The sequence below is a fragment of the Camelus dromedarius genome, chromosome 11 (assembly GCF_036321535.1).
Source record: "Camelus dromedarius isolate mCamDro1 chromosome 11, mCamDro1.pat, whole genome shotgun sequence".
In the NCBI taxonomy this organism is placed as follows: Eukaryota; Metazoa; Chordata; class Mammalia; order Artiodactyla; family Camelidae; genus Camelus; species Camelus dromedarius.
The window spans coordinates 57,276,908-57,294,129 of record NC_087446.1 but is presented as its reverse complement, the minus strand read 5'-3'; the positions used below and the strand labels follow the sequence as shown (position 1 = coordinate 57,294,129).

Below are 17,222 nucleotides of genomic sequence, written 5' to 3'. Positions count from 1 at the left end.
CACTAGGCAAATTTTAAAAAGCAGAATATTGATCTTAGTATCAGATAACACTTACGTCAGTGGAAGAACATTAAGTGAAAGCAGGAAAAGTATTTACGTGGATAAAGTACAATCCACAATAAAAATTTCAACAGACACCAATATTTCTGCACCTTCTAAAATAGCACCAAAACTTGAGGAAATTCAAGATTAGTAATTGGAGAGGCTCTAATTCACCTGTCTCAGTCCACAAAGGTCAAGGTCAGAAAATTACTGTATCTAAGTAATGTAAATAGTAAAATAGAGCTAATTTAATACTCTTGAAAAGAGAAAACTTTCTTCATTTCAGAAACTCTAAAAAATGCATCAAAAATCAAATCATGACAAATAACCACAATAATGATTATGGCTAACACTCCTATAAAACTTAAAAATGTGTCAGGCACTATTCTAAGCGTTTTGCAGATTTCAATTTTTTTAGTCTTCATAACAATTCTATGATGAAACTTGAGCCGGAGAAGTTAAATTAGGTCATGTAGCTAATACTTGGTAAAACCAGAATTTGAACTGAGGCAGTCTGGCTCCAGAGTCCACACTCTTAGCCAATACTTAAACTCTAAAATGTTGAAATAATGCAAATGGACATTTTCTGATCATAAAAAAAAAAAAAAACTAAAAATTAAGACCAGAACTAGATAATCCCTTCCAAAAAAATTCTTACGCAAATGGGAATTTATAAACCCGTTAAACAACTATTGATTTAAAGAGGAAAATGAAACCAAAGTTACTTAACATCTAGAATGTAACAGTAACGAAAATACTGCATCTCCAAACCTGAGCTACAACTGAAACAGTGCTCTCAGGAAATTTTAAAGCCTTAAATATTAACATTAATTAAAGAAAAGGTAAAAATAAATTACTTGAGTAACTAACTCAAAAAACTAAAGAACAGCTAAATTTAATGAAAATAGAAAGAAGAAATTAGTCAAAGTAAAATCAGAAATCAACTAAATGGAAAACAGAAAATTGTAAAACCTAAACTGGAAAAAATTCAAGAGCTGATTATTTAGGGGGAAAATGAGATAAACCATTATCTAATTTAAGAACAACAACAACAACAAAAAGAGATGGGGTATGAGGTGAGAGAAACCAGAATAAGAAATGAGAATGGAGCATAACACGGATAAAAAGAAACTCAAATAATTAAAAGATAATTCAGTTTCAATATATATTTTTCCACCTGAATATATATTTCTAACCTGAATAAAATGGATTGTTTTCTAGAAAAATAGCCAAGAAAACTGAAGAAACTACATAAACAAATTACTATAGAAGAAATAAAAAACTGCATAAGCAAATTACTGTAGAAGAAATTAAAAATATCAAGAGTTACACAGATAAGCACCAGGCCAGAGCACTTCACACGTGAGTGCTACCATCCCTGTAAGGCACCTGATTCCATGTAAACTGTTCCAGAACACAGAGAAAAAAGGAAACCTCACAAATACTAAAATGAAGCTAGCAGAACAGTGATTTAAAAACCCAAAAGAGTACCCAAGGGTGAAAAAAAAAAAAAAAAAAAGGAAGGAAAGAAAATATAGATCAATCTCTCTTACTTGCAAACACTGAAACCAAATCCTAAGTGAGATACAATAGAATCCTAAGTAAGCAATAGAATCTAGCAGTGAGTGGAGTTCACACCAGGAGCAAAAGAATGGTATTATACTAGGGAATGCATGAATATAATTTTATAAACCAGTGATCAGCAAAAGAAAAGCATATGGTTATATTTCAAAACTCCTGCAGAGGAATTTGACAATTCAATAGTCATTTTTTTTAAAGATGATATTATCATTTAAATGATATTGATAATAAAACTACACTCAGAATTTTTGCCACAAAAACTTCCACTTAGAAAACAATCATGGAAAAAGTATTCAAGTAACTCAATCTAGGAAGATGTGTCAAGAGATATGGGAAGTGAAAATCAATAAATAATTGTCTGAATTACTAGGGAAAATTAAAAAGAACTAAATATATACTATCATAGAACTAAAATTCTACACAGTATCAACACGATAGGATGTGGGAAAAGACCAAAAACACAGAGCAGCGCAAAGTATTTGTCTTGCTAGAGAGAAAATACAGATCTTGAGCACTTCATTCATTTTCACCAAGAGTTCAGCAATTTTCCCCACGTTCCTGGTCCTAATGATAACTGAACAATATCTATGAACTTACAAAGCCATTGATGATGGAGAAGTGATTTACTGCACAGTACAGTCCTGGGTAGGGGCAGTGGGAAGACAGGAGGAACTGTAAGGGACCAAGATGGCATCGGTTATGCTAACAGCCACACGGAAGAGCCCTTAACACATAGATGTGACCATGGTGTCCCACTACCACTACCTATTAGGGTTTTTCCTTGCTTGAGTCCTCACTGTAGGTTCACAGGTGACATGATTCCTTCCAAATCCCAAATTCCATAACTTTGCGATCCTCAGTCGGCCCCGAGAGCAGCCGCCATCCCTCCCCACCCCGTGCACTCTGTCATTCTCACTTCACCTCCCAGTGTGCAAGTGGCCCCCAGGGTATCTGACCTCCAACCATCCTGACTCTTGGTAGCCCCTTCCCACAGCCTCCAATCCTCACGTTGAAATAAAACCTTGCAGATCAGAGCTATTGACAGAAAACATTCAACTTAGGATACTGTGTTTGTTGTCTGAGGCATGGTCCATAAAGGCTTTAAGATAAGAGGGAAAATGCCTGCCCAGAGCCCCAGGAGGAGGTGAGTGGTCCTGAAGCAGCCCAGGAACTGCACCTTTCAGTGCAGCTGGTCCATCAGCTGCCACACCCGCAGCGGTCAGACTCCCAAGCCAGCTCACCAGGCTGTGGGGCAAGCAGGCGGAGGGGCGCACTGAGCAGGAGGCAATGTGGGTGACATTCCTGAGGCCCCGTCTCCCCACAGAGAGCATTTTCCACCGGCGTCCCAGATGGAGCCAAGTCTGGCTCAGACCTTCCTGCAGAGAAACTGGATATGGCTGGAGTGGACTTGTCAGCAGTGACCTTGAAGAAGGCAGCTGGAGACTCACTCTGGAAGAACTGCTGGAGCCTGACTGAGAAGTAAGACAGAAGCTGCTCTCGCCTCCCCACCTGCTCCGGGTCCCCTGGGAGCGGGATCTTTCGGCACTTGGCTGCCCCTGGCTGACTCCCACCTGACCCCCCGCACTCCCCCTCCCCCAGTGTGGACCGGCTCCCTCTGGCTCTGTTACCCTCTGAACTCCCCTGTCCAAGGCCTTATTTTCTCCCTGTTCTAGTAACAGGCTCCCTGCTGCCGCTGGGGAGGAGATACAGTCTGGGAAGGGTTTGGAGACAGAAACGTTGATTTCCCAGGATAGTCAATGGATTTGTGGGAAACAGCACAGATAAGTGAAACAGAGCCCCGCTGGGAAACTGAGGGATCCCGGTTGCTATACTGTGGGGTGGGCTCTGGTGGTGCTTGGGGTAGGGGTGGGGAGGGCATCATGGGGAGAGCATGGGAATCAAACAGATCTGGGTTCGAACCTCAGCCATGCCAGTTGACAACTATGTCACTTAGTACATTTACTTAATCTCTCTGAGCCTCAATTTCGGGCTCAGAAACCTCAGTTTTCCCATCTGTCAGAGGCTATTAATACTACCCTGACAACTACTGTGGGAATTAAATCATCCTGTATCTGGCTCAAGGTCAGACTTCACAAACTGTTAGTCTCCTGCTCCTCCGCTCCAACCCCCAATGCTCCAGGCCAGAAGCCACCCTAGTAAACACACACACACACACACACACACACACACACACACACACTCACTCACACTCAGAAGAATAGACTCTCTGCCTCCCGAAATCCTTACCAGAAAAAAAGTTTGAGCTTTTGCTTAGAAGCCATTCTGTCAGCCAAAAGGCATGAGATCCTTAGTGCCTCCACATCAGAACTGCCCGGGACTCTGGCTTTTGGATGCAGATTCCTGGGCTGCATCTCAGACCACTACTGGAGAGGAAGGGAGGGTCCCCAGCTCTGGTGTGCACTGAAGTTCAAGGCTAACCAGCCTGATGCTGTTACTCTTCTTGAAATGATTGTCTCCAAAGAAGCCTCTACCCCTGACCCAAGGGGGTGCCAGATCCTGGAACAGGGATCCTAGAGATCCTTGGAGATCCCCCTAGACCCTTCCTCTCCTTGCTGAGGAGGAGAATGAGGCCCAGAGAGGGGGAGTGGCTGGCTCACGGCCACACAGTGAGGTAATGGCATACTGACCCTTGGATGCAGGTGTCTGACTCAAAGCGAATGCTCTTTTGAACAAAGTGGTCTTTTTCAAGTTAATAAGACTCACTCAGTTTACATCCAGTGACACTGGGAAGGAAGGATGATCAGGAAAGCATCTCGGCAGGCCTCGTGCAGTGCTGTGCAGGGTGAAAGCGTGGCTAGACCGTGAGCCCCTCCAGCTGCTCTGGCCACAGTCACTTTGCCATAACGTCAGCCCCAGGACATGTGTTACACATGCATTACGTCTCTCTGTCTTGTTGGCATCTCTCTGCCACCTCCTCACCTCCACTGCACCCACTGCTTTTACATCTCATTGCATTTTCCTTCTCTCTGTCTCACATGCAAAATTCACTGAGCAGGATCTCGTTGACTTGGTTGGGGACCATCCAGTACGAGCGTCATAAACAGACACGTCTCCCACCCAGGCCATTTCAGAAGCCACTGGTATTCCTATGTCCAGCCCGTTGGTGGTTCCCTCTGGATGAGACCCAGACTTCTTCACCCAATAGCAGTGGCCAGAGTAACAGGGTCATCTGACCCAAAGTCGGGAACTTGAGTGTAAAGAACCACTGCGAGTTATTTTCTCAAAAGGAAGCTGCAAGTGTGGCACTGGACACCCCTTCTGTCCATCTGTCCCCTCCACCTGAGCCCTTAAGCACACAGGAGGAGGCTGGGTCCTAAAGAGACGGATGGTGGAGGGTGGTCTGGAACCTTGGGGTGGGATTGCCAAACCTGGCAAATAAACAGAACATTCAGTTAAATGTGAATTTCAGATAGGCAATGAGCAACTTTTTAGTGTCTGTCCCATACAATAGTTGAAACATGTACTAAAATAATTATTCACTGCTTATCGAAATTCACATTTAACTGAGTAACTTGCATTTTATCTGGCAACCCTACCTGGGATAGAAGGGACCCAGTCTGTTTTGCTCCCTATTGAAGCTCAGTCCCCATAGCATGCCTGGTGTATAGCAGACACCCACACATTATGGTTATTTAATTGTTGAAGAAGGCCTCTCAGAGTTTCCCTCCCCGCTAAGGGTAAACACATCCCCCAGGGGCCAGCTTTGAATGGACAAATTGACTCATTCGATTTACCAGACTGGAGCACTTACCAAGTGCTAGGATCTGTGCTAAATAAATTAAGATACAGAGATAAACTATGGCTCTTGTCCACAAAATGGTAATTGACCAGTATGAACAATCGACCTAAACTGAGAGTTATAACTGAATGTGATAAACACTAGACAACGTAGGCCATCAGGCCAGGGCTGGGCGATTTTCCTCACCATCGTATCTCCAAAACTTGCAACACGGCAGGCCCTCCAGAAATAGTAGTGGGCGGGGGAGAAGGGAGGAGGGCTCAGTGGCAGAGCACATGCTTAGCATGCACGAGGTGCTGGATTCAATCCCCAGTACCTCTTCTAAAATAAATGAATAAATATACCTAACTACCTTCCCCTACCAAAAAAAAAAAAAAAAAACCCAAACAAACAAAATTATTTTTTTTAAAAAAGAGAGAAAGAAACAAATAGTGGGATGGGGATGGAATCTTGAAAAGATGAAGATATGAAGGTGTTATGGGACTGCAGAGATGAGGTGATCAACCAAAGGAGGCGTCATGGTGAGAAGGTGGGGTTCACCCCAGGGAGGAGGTGGCATCCGATGTGGGCGACGAGGTAGGAACACAGCAGGCAGACGGAGAAGAAAAAGTGTTCCTGACAGGAATAGCGTGAACAGGTTAAGACCTCAGAGAGCAGGGAAGAATTCAAAAGGGCAAGAGATAAAGTCAGAAAGGTGTAGGGCCTCAAACACGTGGCCAAGGAGTTTGGACTTTATCCTGTGGATCGTGGATGGTCATTAGAGACTTTGAGTGTGAAAGCAGCCTGGACTTCCAGAATTCCTCCAGCATTAGCATGGAGAATGGATTGCACAGTGGAGACAGACTGGAGGCCAGAAGAGCAGTGAGAAACACTGAGAAACAGCCCAGCCTGGAAGTGATGGAGGCCTAAACTTGCAGATTGTTAGGGGTAAAAAGGAAATATGCCTGCAGGGCTGTAACCACATCCTCCAGGACGCCCTCCTCTGTCCCTGAGCGCCCTGGGCTGTGAGAGGGGACATTGCCCAACAGCGGGGGAAATCTGGGGAGGAGGGGGAGGTAGGAGGCAGCCCAAGATAAACTTCCTTCCCTTCACAGGCTCGCCTAAGGAGAGAGCAGCGCTTAGCAACTGGAAGATGACAACAGCCCCAGGGCTCTTCCCTCCTGCCTCCGGCTCAGTGGGCACAGCTCAGAGGGGGCGGTCTGCAGGGGGGACCTTACCCTCCGTGGGACCCCCACATGCTCTGGGTGCCATGCTCCCTGCTGAGTCAGGAGGTTCAGTCACCAGGGCAGCAGCCCTCACCTTCCTGGAGATGATCCAAAAACAGGTTCCAGAGGGGTCATCAAAACCTCCAGCCACAGCAGAGCGCAGGAGGCCAACTGGCCCAGTCCTAGGCTGGGGCCGGGCCTCAGGTCCTGGGCTCAGCCCCCACGGCCTTTCCGGGGGCCTCTTGTCCCGCTGCTCCATCTCACCCACATGCAGGACCTAGGATTGGGAGTTAGCCTAACCTGGGTCCAAATCCACCCAGATGTGTGATCTTTTATGCAAGACACCTCACCTCCGTGAACATCTGTTTCTTTGCTTGATAAATAACACACACCTCACAACCCTCATGAATTAAATAAAGAGCCCATATGAACAAACTCAGGACAATGCCTGGCAGGGGGCTGGAATCCCTTTAACTGCCTGACCCTTCCACTCCTGAACATGTGGGGAGCTTTATCTGTAGCCTAGAGGACAGCCTAGCCCTTCTTTATTCATTCATTCGCTCTGCTAAGTTATTCCGGCCCCTACGACACACGAGCTCTTTCCTAGGCGCTGGATAAACAATGCAAGTAAAGCAGGTGTAACCCAGGCACTGTGGAAGTCTCATTCTCCTGGGGAAGATAGCTATTAATTAAATCATCACACAAATAAAAGTAAAATTCTACCAGTAATAAGTGCCAAGTCACTGTGGAGCCTGGGGCAGGCGCCCCAGGCACATCCGAGCCCGAGGGAATACTAATGGCCTTGCTTTCCTGTTAATTGGTTTCCCAGAAGCTCCAGTTCCCAAAATCAAATGTATTCAGAATAGGGAACTTGGGAGGGGGAACCTGGAATGTCCCCAGGTCCAACCATGAACCAGGTTCCCAGAGCCCATCCGTACCCCGAAATAAATAAAGCCCCTGCCAAGCGTCCTCCTCGCAACACCAAGCAGTCTCCCCAGGAAAACAGATCCTGCTCCAGCCCCACCATGAAATTCTTCGCCGTCCTGCTGCTGGCCAGCTTGACCTCCGCCTCTCTTGCCAGCCTTAATGGTGAGTCTGGCTTCCATCAAACTCCCCCTCGGGTCCCTGAGCTGTCAGCCAGAGAGACCTCAGCATTCTGAGGGCCTTTTTTTAATCCTTGTAATGTGCTGTGAGGAGAGGTGGGGAGAAGCAGAACCAAACAGCCACACCTGAGATGATAGGGAGGGGGGCAGGGGACAGGGGACAAGGGACAAGGGCACATCACTCCAGGAATCCTGTGCCTTAGAAAGCCTGGGGCTGGGGCTAGAGGAGCCGAACTGGACCCAAATCAGGGAAGGCTATGGGTCAACAGTGATTCAGATTAGATTCCAGCTTCAGAGGGTGCTGGACACCCCAGGCAGAGTCACTACCCCTCTGTGGACCTCCCTGCCTCCCTCTGTACTGTGAGGGGAAGACGTGCACACACATGCCTTCAATCGCGTTCTACTGAGCACCTGCTCCATGCCAGACTCATAGTTTTAGGTGCCTGGGAACACTTTCAAAACAGAGACCTCAGTCATCACCGAGATTACATTCTAGGAGGAAGAAACAAACAATAAGCATGTGAAATAAATGAGAGTGTGTTAGAAGCGCTGAGGAAAACAGAGCAGGATAAGGAGGGTGGCGAGTGCTGGGGCAGGAGGCGCAGCAGAGGAGGATCTCACGTGTTAAATGTCTTAAGATTGCTGGAGACTTTAACCCCTTATTTTTCAGAGCCAAAAGATGAAATCTACATGGAGTCTCAGCCCACAGATACTTGTAAGTCTCATGTCAGCATCTTTTAGAGCAAGGTGGTGGTGGTGAAACATTGTCCAGGGAGTAAGTGATGAATTCTCCATCTGAGGAAGAAGTAAAGCAAAGCCAGTCCCTCCCAGTGTGGGACTTGAATCCTTCCTGCCTCACTAACTGGCCAAGTTCTGGTGGCCAGAAACAATATGAACAGCATTTCATGCTGGATAGTCACTGGAGATGGGAGTGGGGACTACATCATGTACCCAAATGCTAGCGGGTAAGGAGTTTCAGCTCACCCCAAGGTGAGGATGCCGCAGGGGGTCCTCTGCCCCGAGCTCCCCACCCACACATCCCCAAAGCCATGAATATTGCAGGATTCCACTTTGTGGATTATGATCAGGCTCCTGATCAAACGGGGGGGTGTGAGGGGGCAAAGCGTCAACTCCAGAGATGGTTACTGTGGTTTATTCTCAGGTTAGCTTCCTCCAATTTACCTGGGAGAAGCCAGAGAAGGCAGACTCAAGCCATACCCAAAATTCAGAGGAAAAGGACCAATATATATTGAGCCCCCTCCTACGCACCAGACCATGGGACAGGTGTTTGCATAGGCAACCTCTTTTAGTTAGAAAGGCAAATTTGCTAGAAGTGCAATTTCTATTCAAAGGCACCCAGAATCAGGGTGTGCCCTTTAGGTGCTCATGGATTTGGATGCTGGCATGGGACGTCAGTCTTGGTCTACACTAACTGGGTAATGACGCGACCCTGATAGCCTCCATGTGTGACGGGAGATGACCCCGCACTGGCTGGCTACTCCTCAGCATGCGCTCTCTCTCTGCCCTTGCCTCCTACATCTCCTCGGTCCCAGCTGCCCAGGTCATCATGAGCAACCATCAGGTCTCCAGTGAGGACCTTTCTATGGAGCCTTCCATCTCCAGAGAAGATCTGGTTTCCAAAGACGATGTTGTGATCAAATCTGCCAGGAGACACCAGAATCAGAATCCCAAGCTGCTTCACCCCGTGCCACAGGAGAGCAGTTTCAGAAATACTGCCACTCAATCAGAAGAGACCAAAGAACTCACTCCTGGGGCTGGTAGGAGCCAGGGGAAAGCGGAAGAGGCTGGGAAAACATTAAGCAGCCAAAGGCCGAGGGGATAGGGGAAGAGTTGAGGTTAGAAAGAGAAAGGAAGCTGCAGGGGGAATTAAAGGCAGGTCAAAGGACACACTAGTTGCCTTTGCCAGCACTGTGGAAAATTGTTGCTGGAGCGGGGGGAGGGGGAGAGTCGGGAGCCAGCTTTGCTCTGACATTTCTCTCCCAATATTCCCCAGCAACAACCTTAGAGGGAAAACTGGTGGAGCTCACTCATAAAATCATAAAGAATCTGGAAAACACCATGAGAGAAACCATGGACTTTCTGAAAAGCCTGTTCCCTCATGCCTCTGAAGTCGTGAAGCCCCAATGACGGGGATGCTCACGTCCCAGGCTGGACCGCAGCAGGTGCCTGCAGCACCCTCACCGCTGGCCTGACCACCGCCGTCTCTCAGCCCCTCACGTTCCTTATTAAAGCATCGCATCCCAAGCCTGGCTCTGTGTTGGCTTTGTTGTGCCAGAAAGGAAGGCTGGAGGTCCCCACTCTGTCCTTAGTTACCCCTTTGATTTAAAAACCCTCCTCCTCCTCAGCTTACAAACGTTCAATTCTCCACACTCCAGAATATCCTTTGTGAAATCTCGGCCGTCCTCCAGCTGCCCCTCCACCTCCTGGCCTGCCTGTGCCCGCAGCCCCCAGCGCCCGAACCCACCAGGTGCTCACCTGCCTGTAGTCTGCCTTTCCCCTCCACCAGCCCGCAGCAACTGCTCTCCCAGAGCTCACTGACAACAGCCAACCCCGTGACTCGTTCACAGTCCTGACTCCCTTCTCTCTCTGTAGACCTGGACACAATTGCCCCTTCCAGAAACATTCTCCTCAAGGGCCTTCCATGATGCTGCACTCTCCTGGTTCTCCAAGCTCCCTGTTCCAGTCCCTGAACATTTTCTGACTTGCATGCTGTGCTCCCAGGGCCCCATCCTCTGTCTTCTGGCCTCGCCCCACACTTCTTCCTCTACATCCTCATCTGCCAAGACTTCCACTTCACTTCAGGGTAGCTGGCTCCACGTACCCACTAAACAAGCTTCACCAAGTGCTCACCATGTGCCACACTCGCCTACCTAACGTGTGCCAACCCCTGCCAGTTTTCACCGAAAAGGCATAGGAGCCTCCATGGGGGGAGAAGAGCATGGAAAAAGAAAATTTTTTTTTTTTTCCTTTACAAATGGCGGGAAGACTGTTCACTCACGGGCAGATAGGATGGGAGGAAGGGAGCTGTGAGATGCTAGAAAATGTACATCTTGGTCTCTGTCCCTAGTTCCTGGCACAGAGCTCCTGATTTCCTAAGTGATAAGAGCATTAGCCATAACTGAATTTTGGAAGCTTGGAATTTCCAGCCCTGCCCTCCACTTCCCCAAAGAAGGGAGAGGGCTAGAAGACGGTGAATAATAGCTCACGCCTAACTGAGGAAGCCTCCATAAACTCCCAATAGAACGGGGTTCAGAGAGCTTCCAGATGGGGAACACGTCCACATAGGAGGGAGATGCACCCCGACTCCACGGGGACAGACGCCCCTGACATCAGGACCTTCCCAGACCTCGCTCTATGTATCTCTCCATCAGGCTATTCATCTGTATCCTTTATCTTGTCCTTGAAAAAACTGGTAAATATGTTTCCCTGAGTTCTGTGAGCCGCTCTAGCAAATTAATTGAACTCAACTAGGGGCTCATGGGAACTTCTAATTTATAGCCCATTGGTCAAAAGCACAGGTGACAACCTGAACTTGAGATCAGCACCTGAGGTAGAATGAGAACAGTCTTATGGGCCTGAGCCTTTAACCTGGGGGACCTGACACCATCTCCAGGTAGATAGTCACAGAATTGAGTTAAATTGTAGGACACTCAGCTGGTGTCACAGAATTGCCTGGTAAGGGGGAAAAAACACACACATTTGGTAACCAAAAGTGTCATAACTGAAGTGTTTTATGTGAGACCAAAGAAAGACTCACAGGTGGAAAACTGAAGTTTTCCAACTCAGGAGCCGTCTTGGTCTCTATCATTCTACCCCCTTAATGAGGATCAAGAAAGATGTTGTGGAGTTCCACTCCGCTCCGCGGAGATTCTCCGGTGCTGCTGCTGCTTGCAGGAAGAGCCCGCCTCATCCGTGCCCTTTGTGTCCTCTTCAGCGGGCAGGACGGGGGCAGGAAGTTGGCTTGCTTAGCCAGGGCAGAATGCAGCTGAAACAGGTGGTGGCCAGGCATCTCCACGACAGTCTTAGTGACACCTGGGGACACTGAGCTCAGCCAGTCAGGTTGCCAATGCCAGCACCACACCATGGCGGAAACCTGACTTCACCTCACAGGATACTCTCAGTCAGTGCCAGCTCTTTCCTAACACGTGATCTTAAACCTCAACGGGGAGAAACCTCCCATGGAGAGCTTGATTTGGGGCATCAAGTTTACTGTTGGTGGGGGGTGGCGTGCCTACTGTCTCTTCTCCCAAATAGGGACATTTAAGACATTTCTGTCATCTTGTAATATGTAGAAATTTAAAATAATGCTCCATATAGTCCCAATTTAACTCATATGTGATCAGATCTATTTCTTTACTGCGTGAGTTCTTCTTAGTGTGTGTTTCATCTTCTCAGTAACTACATGGAAGGTCGGTCCTAACTCCACAAATTCCTGGGTGTGTCCCCTCAGGGTGTGGACAACACTCTCCTCGAAAATAATCATTTCCCTTTACAATTTACCTAACAAAACTCCCACTGAACCCCCTGGTCCTTTCTTCCCCCCGCTGGGCAGGCGACTGTGTACAGTCGGCTGGGTCCTCACTCCCTCTAGCGGCCTCACTCCTCCTTGCATCGTTGTTAAATCTGTGCCCCCCCTCATCCACCCTGATCTAGAAATGAATACATATTTTGTTCTTTCCTAGTTCCGTCCTTCAAAGCATTTAGGTATGGAAACATCTCCTTTTTCTCTTCATATATCTCAAGCACGCCCTCTAAAAACTCAAACTTTCTCCCAAGAAAATCTTACTTTTTCCCCCAGCTCAACCAATAGAACTTTTTTCTTCTTCTCTTTCTTTTTCTTGCTGACTTTTCTCACCCCAAGACCAAAACTTGTATCCCACGTGGACCCCCCTGCCTCCTTGATCCCCCGAATAACTCCGACTTCCAGAAACAGAACGTTCCAGGCACAAGATGTGTTCATTTCTTTCTTACCGTTCAGGTGTGTAATCATTCCATTGAGCTTTGCTCCGCTCTCATCCACGTTGGCATTTCCTCTATATAAAGGGTCCTGGTCCTTTTGATCAATGTTAGGTCCACCACATCCCTGTATTAATCCCACAGTGGGTGTCTGACAAACGTACCCCGGATCAGGGCTTACTTAATAAATGTACAGCCCCAAGCAAATTTGGGACTGTGTACTAAAAAATACTCCTAGGAGCCTGCGGACAGGCCATAAATAAATCCTTCCATGGTTCCCTCTGTGGCCCTAAATGAAGTTCGTAACCACGTAGACAGTTAGGACCTGGGACAGCCAACCGAGCATCAGTTACTAAAGATTAGCACAAATAACCTGAAACCACAATTTAACAGTCTTGTGCTCTGTACCCACAAAGAACCGGAGTAAATTCATTCCAGCTTCAACTGCACCTTCAGAGCCTTTTCCTGTTCAAATCCACTGTACTGGGTGCCCCAAAGCCAGTCCTTGGTTTTACCGTCAAGGCTCCAGGGAGGCCCACCCATGCCATCCCTCTACTGCTCTGAGTGCGGCCAGTGGAGAAAGTGCCCAGGGAACAGAGAGCAAAAAGGAGAGCAAAGTACCCGTTTTATGAATGGCCAGACCAGTGCCAGACAACCCTCCGACCTCTCTGCAAGCTGAGCTGCAGAACGAGACTGAGTCATGGTCCCAAAGAGACCTCCTCTCCTTCCTTCCTCCCCAAGCTACCAGAGAGGGAAACAGCAGACATCCCCCAGGGGAGAGGAGGGGAGGGGAAGCCTTGTCCAAGTGTGTGTTTTGGCATCAAGAGAGGGCAGCAGAGGGAGAGGCAATGCCATTCAGGGAAATGCCTGTTAATGCATTAACTCCACTCCCTGCTGAAACACGGTCCAGCCTCACCAGCTGCCAAGGCATCCCACCCTGCAGTCGCCCAGAAGAGGAGATCCTTTCATCTTGTGTTATTTTTCTAATTACAATGTCTAATTCTAAATTACCACAAATGTACTGGCTTAAAATAACACAAAGTTATTGTCTTGCAGTTCTGGAGTTCAGGAGTCCAAGAGGGGCCTCACTTAAGCTAAAATCAACGGGAAGGCTCTAGGGGAGAATCCACTTTTGTGCCTTTTTTCAGCTTCTAGCGGTCACCCACATTTCTTAACTAATGGCTCCATTCTCCCCCTTTCAAACCCAGCAGCATCCACCCAAGTTCTCACTTTGCTATCAATCTGTTTCTCTTTTCTAAATCTCTCTTTCACATTTAAGGACCCTCAAGATTTCATTGGACTCCCCCCCCAAGAAAATCTAGGATAATCTCCCTATTTTAAAGCCAGTTAATCAGCAACCATAATTCCATCCAAATCCTGATTTCCCCTTTGCCACATAATCTAACGTGTTCACAGGTTCCGGGGGGGTTAGCACACGGACAACTTTGGGGGCCATTATTCTGCTACCACACGTCTCCTGTTCCCATGGACCTGGCCGCTACTCACACCTCCTGGTTCTTGGTACCACAGGAATCAGTTACCCCCATCCAGAGGCCCCAAACCATCCAGCTAGGTATGCAGGTCTACAACCTGGCCCAACTGTTCTTCAAGGGCCTGTCACCCCTGTTCTATTTTCCTCTGTAATCATCAGGACCAAGTCAAAGCCTCCAGGACCGTGTTATCCAGATGCCCATCTCCATTTGGCTTTGTCTGCCCCTAATCCAGTCCAGTCCTCTGCCCGGCTGCCCTCTCCCAAACCCTGTTACCGTGCCCTCTAGAATCCCTGATCTGTGATCAGCAGACTCTTTGACACTGCCAATGTCTTGCTCTGAGTGTTCTCTCAGTTGCCTAATCTTAAATGACATTTTAAGATTTCCTAAGAATTACTAAGGATCCCTCAGCCTCTGTAAGACTCTCAAATGGGAGCCGCTTTCTCGCTTACCATCAAGTACCCCAGAGCCAGAAGGTGGGAAGAGGCACCCTCTCTGCTTCCCACCGCTTCTTCTACCCCTGCCCCTGCCCCCAGCCCCTCCCTCCTTCACCGAGCACCTCAGCGCCTGGTCTTCCGCTCCGCACCTGCTCCATCATCATTCCTGCTGTTCACCATTCACACGGAGGACCTCTCATACACGCTGGCTTCTCAGTCCTTGGCCTTTGTGCCTCAGCCTACACTTCACTCCAGGAACCTCCTAAATCTCCCACTCAGTCTCATCCTCTGTCGACCACCTCCTGACCTTCCATCTCCTTACTCTAGAAGTCCAGTTATGCCAACTCTTTCACCTTATCCAGGCCTCCAATCTACTGACTCTGCCATTTTTCCACGTAGCCAGTGACTACATTGCCCAGGATGCCTTGCAGCTAGATGTGGCCATGTGACTAGACTGCGGCCAGTCGGAGATGAGCAAATATGATAAGAGCAAATTATGTCTGGTGTCCTTGACAGAAGAGGAGTGTGTCTTCCCCTTCTGTTTTATCCCCTTCCCACTGACTGGAATGAGATGAAAAGGTGGGGGCTGCAGCTGCCATATTAGGCCACTAAACAAAAAGCCACATATAAAAAAAAGTTACAAGATAGAAAGAGCCTGAGTCTTGAATGTTGCAGAGCCACCGTATTACCCCTGTTCAACTTCTGTTAAAGCCGTGGTGTTATGACCTTCGTACTGCATTTGAACTAGTATCTTAATACACTTGTCCACTTCATCTTGGTCTCTCATTGAATAGAACCTCCATACGCAATTATTCAAGACAAAAACACTAATCAAAACAGTATGGTACTGGCACAAAAACAGACACATAGATCAATGGAACAGGATAGAAAGTCCAGAAATAAACCCACGGTCAATTAATCTACAACAAAGGAGGCAAAAATATACAATGGAGAAAAGACAGTCTCTTCAATTAGTGGTGCTGGGAAAACTGGACAGCTACATGTATAAAATGAAATTAGAACATTCTCTAACACCGTATACAAAAATAAACTCAAAATGTATCAAAGATCTAAGTGAAAGATCAGATACTACAAAACTCCTAGAGGAAAACAGGCAGAATACTCTTTGACATAAATTTCAGCAATATTTTTTTCGAACCAGCTCCTACAGTAATGGAAATAAAAGCAAAAATAAACAAATGGGAACTAATTAAACTTAAACGCTTTTCACAACAAAGGAAACCATAAACAAAATGAAAAGACAACAAACAGAATGGCAGAAAATATTTGCAAATGACACAACCGACAAGGGACTAATTTCCAAAATATACAAACAGTTCATACAGCTTAATACCAAAAAACAACCCAATCAAAAAATTAGCGAAGGCCTCAGCTGACATTTCTCCAAAGAAAACATCCAGATGGTCAACAGGCACATGAAAAGATGCTCAACATCACTAATCATCAGAGAAAAGCAAATCAAAACTACAATAAAGTATCACCTCACACTAGTCAGAATGGCCATCGTTAAAAGGTCTACACATAATAAATGCAGGAGACGGTGTGGAGAAAAGGGAACCCTCCTACACTGCTGGCGGGAATGTAAAATGGTGCAGTCACTATGGAGGACAGTATGAAGTTTTCTTAAAAAACTAAAAATAGACTTAACATATGACCCAGCAATCCCACTCTTGGGCATATATCCAGAGAAAACTCTAATTTGAAAAGATGCGTGCACCACAATGTTCACAGCAGCACTATTTACAATACACTATTTGTTGCAGCAACATGGATGGACCTATAAATTATCATATTGAGTGAAGTCAGTCAGACAGAGAAAGACAAATACCATATGATACCACTTATATGTGGAATATTAAAAAAAAAAAAAGACACAAATTCTATTTACAAACCCCAAAACAGACTCATAGACAGAGAAAACAAACTATGGTTAACAAAGGGGAAAGGGCGGGGAGGGATAAATTAGGGACTGGGATTAATAGACACACATTATTATACATGAAATAGATAAACAACAAGGACCTACTGTAGAGCACAGGGAACCACATTCAATGTCTTGTAATAACATATAATGGAAAATACTCTGAAAATAAAATATATATACATATCTGTCTCCAGAATATATCCTGACTTCCTCCCTCTCTCCCCATCTCCCTAGTTCCACCACCATGATTTACCACTTAGACGTCTGCAGGGCCTCCTGATTAACCTCTCTGCCTCCACTCTTCGCCCTTCCAATCCACCTTCCATTCAGCACTTAGACAAGTGAGAGTTTTAAGGTATATATCAAAGCGTGTCAGGCATTCTGCTGCTTGAAACCCTTCGGTGTTTTCCAACTGCACTTCATTTAAAGTCCAAATCTTGTCTTGGGGCCCGCAGGCTCGCACCTGTATCCCCTAACCTCATCTCGTCCCACTCTCCTCTCCAATACATGGTGGCCACGCTGGCATCCTTCGTCGTCCTGGGACACACAGTGCCTTTCCCAGCTCAGGGCGTTCATCCTTGCTGTTCCCTCTGCTTAAAACGCTGTTCCTCTTGCTCTCTGCATAGCTGACTCCTGCTCATCCTGCAGGTCAGAGCTCAACTGTCTCTTCTCAGAGAGCCCT

At 46.9% G+C, this 17,222-nt stretch overlaps 1 protein-coding gene and 1 long non-coding RNA gene across 2 annotated transcripts in view; one reads left to right on the top strand and one right to left on the bottom strand.

The window, feature by feature from the left end:
• The window catches only part of LOC135322396 (uncharacterized), a 53,524-nt gene extending 50,655 nt beyond the window's left edge, over positions 1-2,869 (bottom strand). Inside the window, exons 1-2 of the long non-coding RNA XR_010382939.1 lie at positions 2,632-2,869; positions 2,221-2,295 (exon numbers count right to left, since the gene is read on the bottom strand). This is a non-coding gene — a long non-coding RNA (uncharacterized LOC135322396). The remainder of the gene's footprint in view (positions 1-2,220; positions 2,296-2,631) is intronic.
• A 4,511-nt stretch (positions 2,870-7,380) lies between these two features.
• Positions 7,381-9,942, top strand: LOC105100997 (glycosylation-dependent cell adhesion molecule 1). The gene is made up of 4 exons (XM_010994081.3): positions 7,381-7,677; positions 8,362-8,406; positions 9,245-9,469; positions 9,706-9,942. Exons 1-4 carry the CDS (start codon positions 7,479-7,481, stop codon positions 9,837-9,839), a joined length of 603 nt encoding a protein of 200 aa, XP_010992383.2. The 5' UTR covers positions 7,381-7,478; the 3' UTR covers positions 9,840-9,942.
• Positions 9,943-17,222: the final 7,280 nt, after the last annotated feature.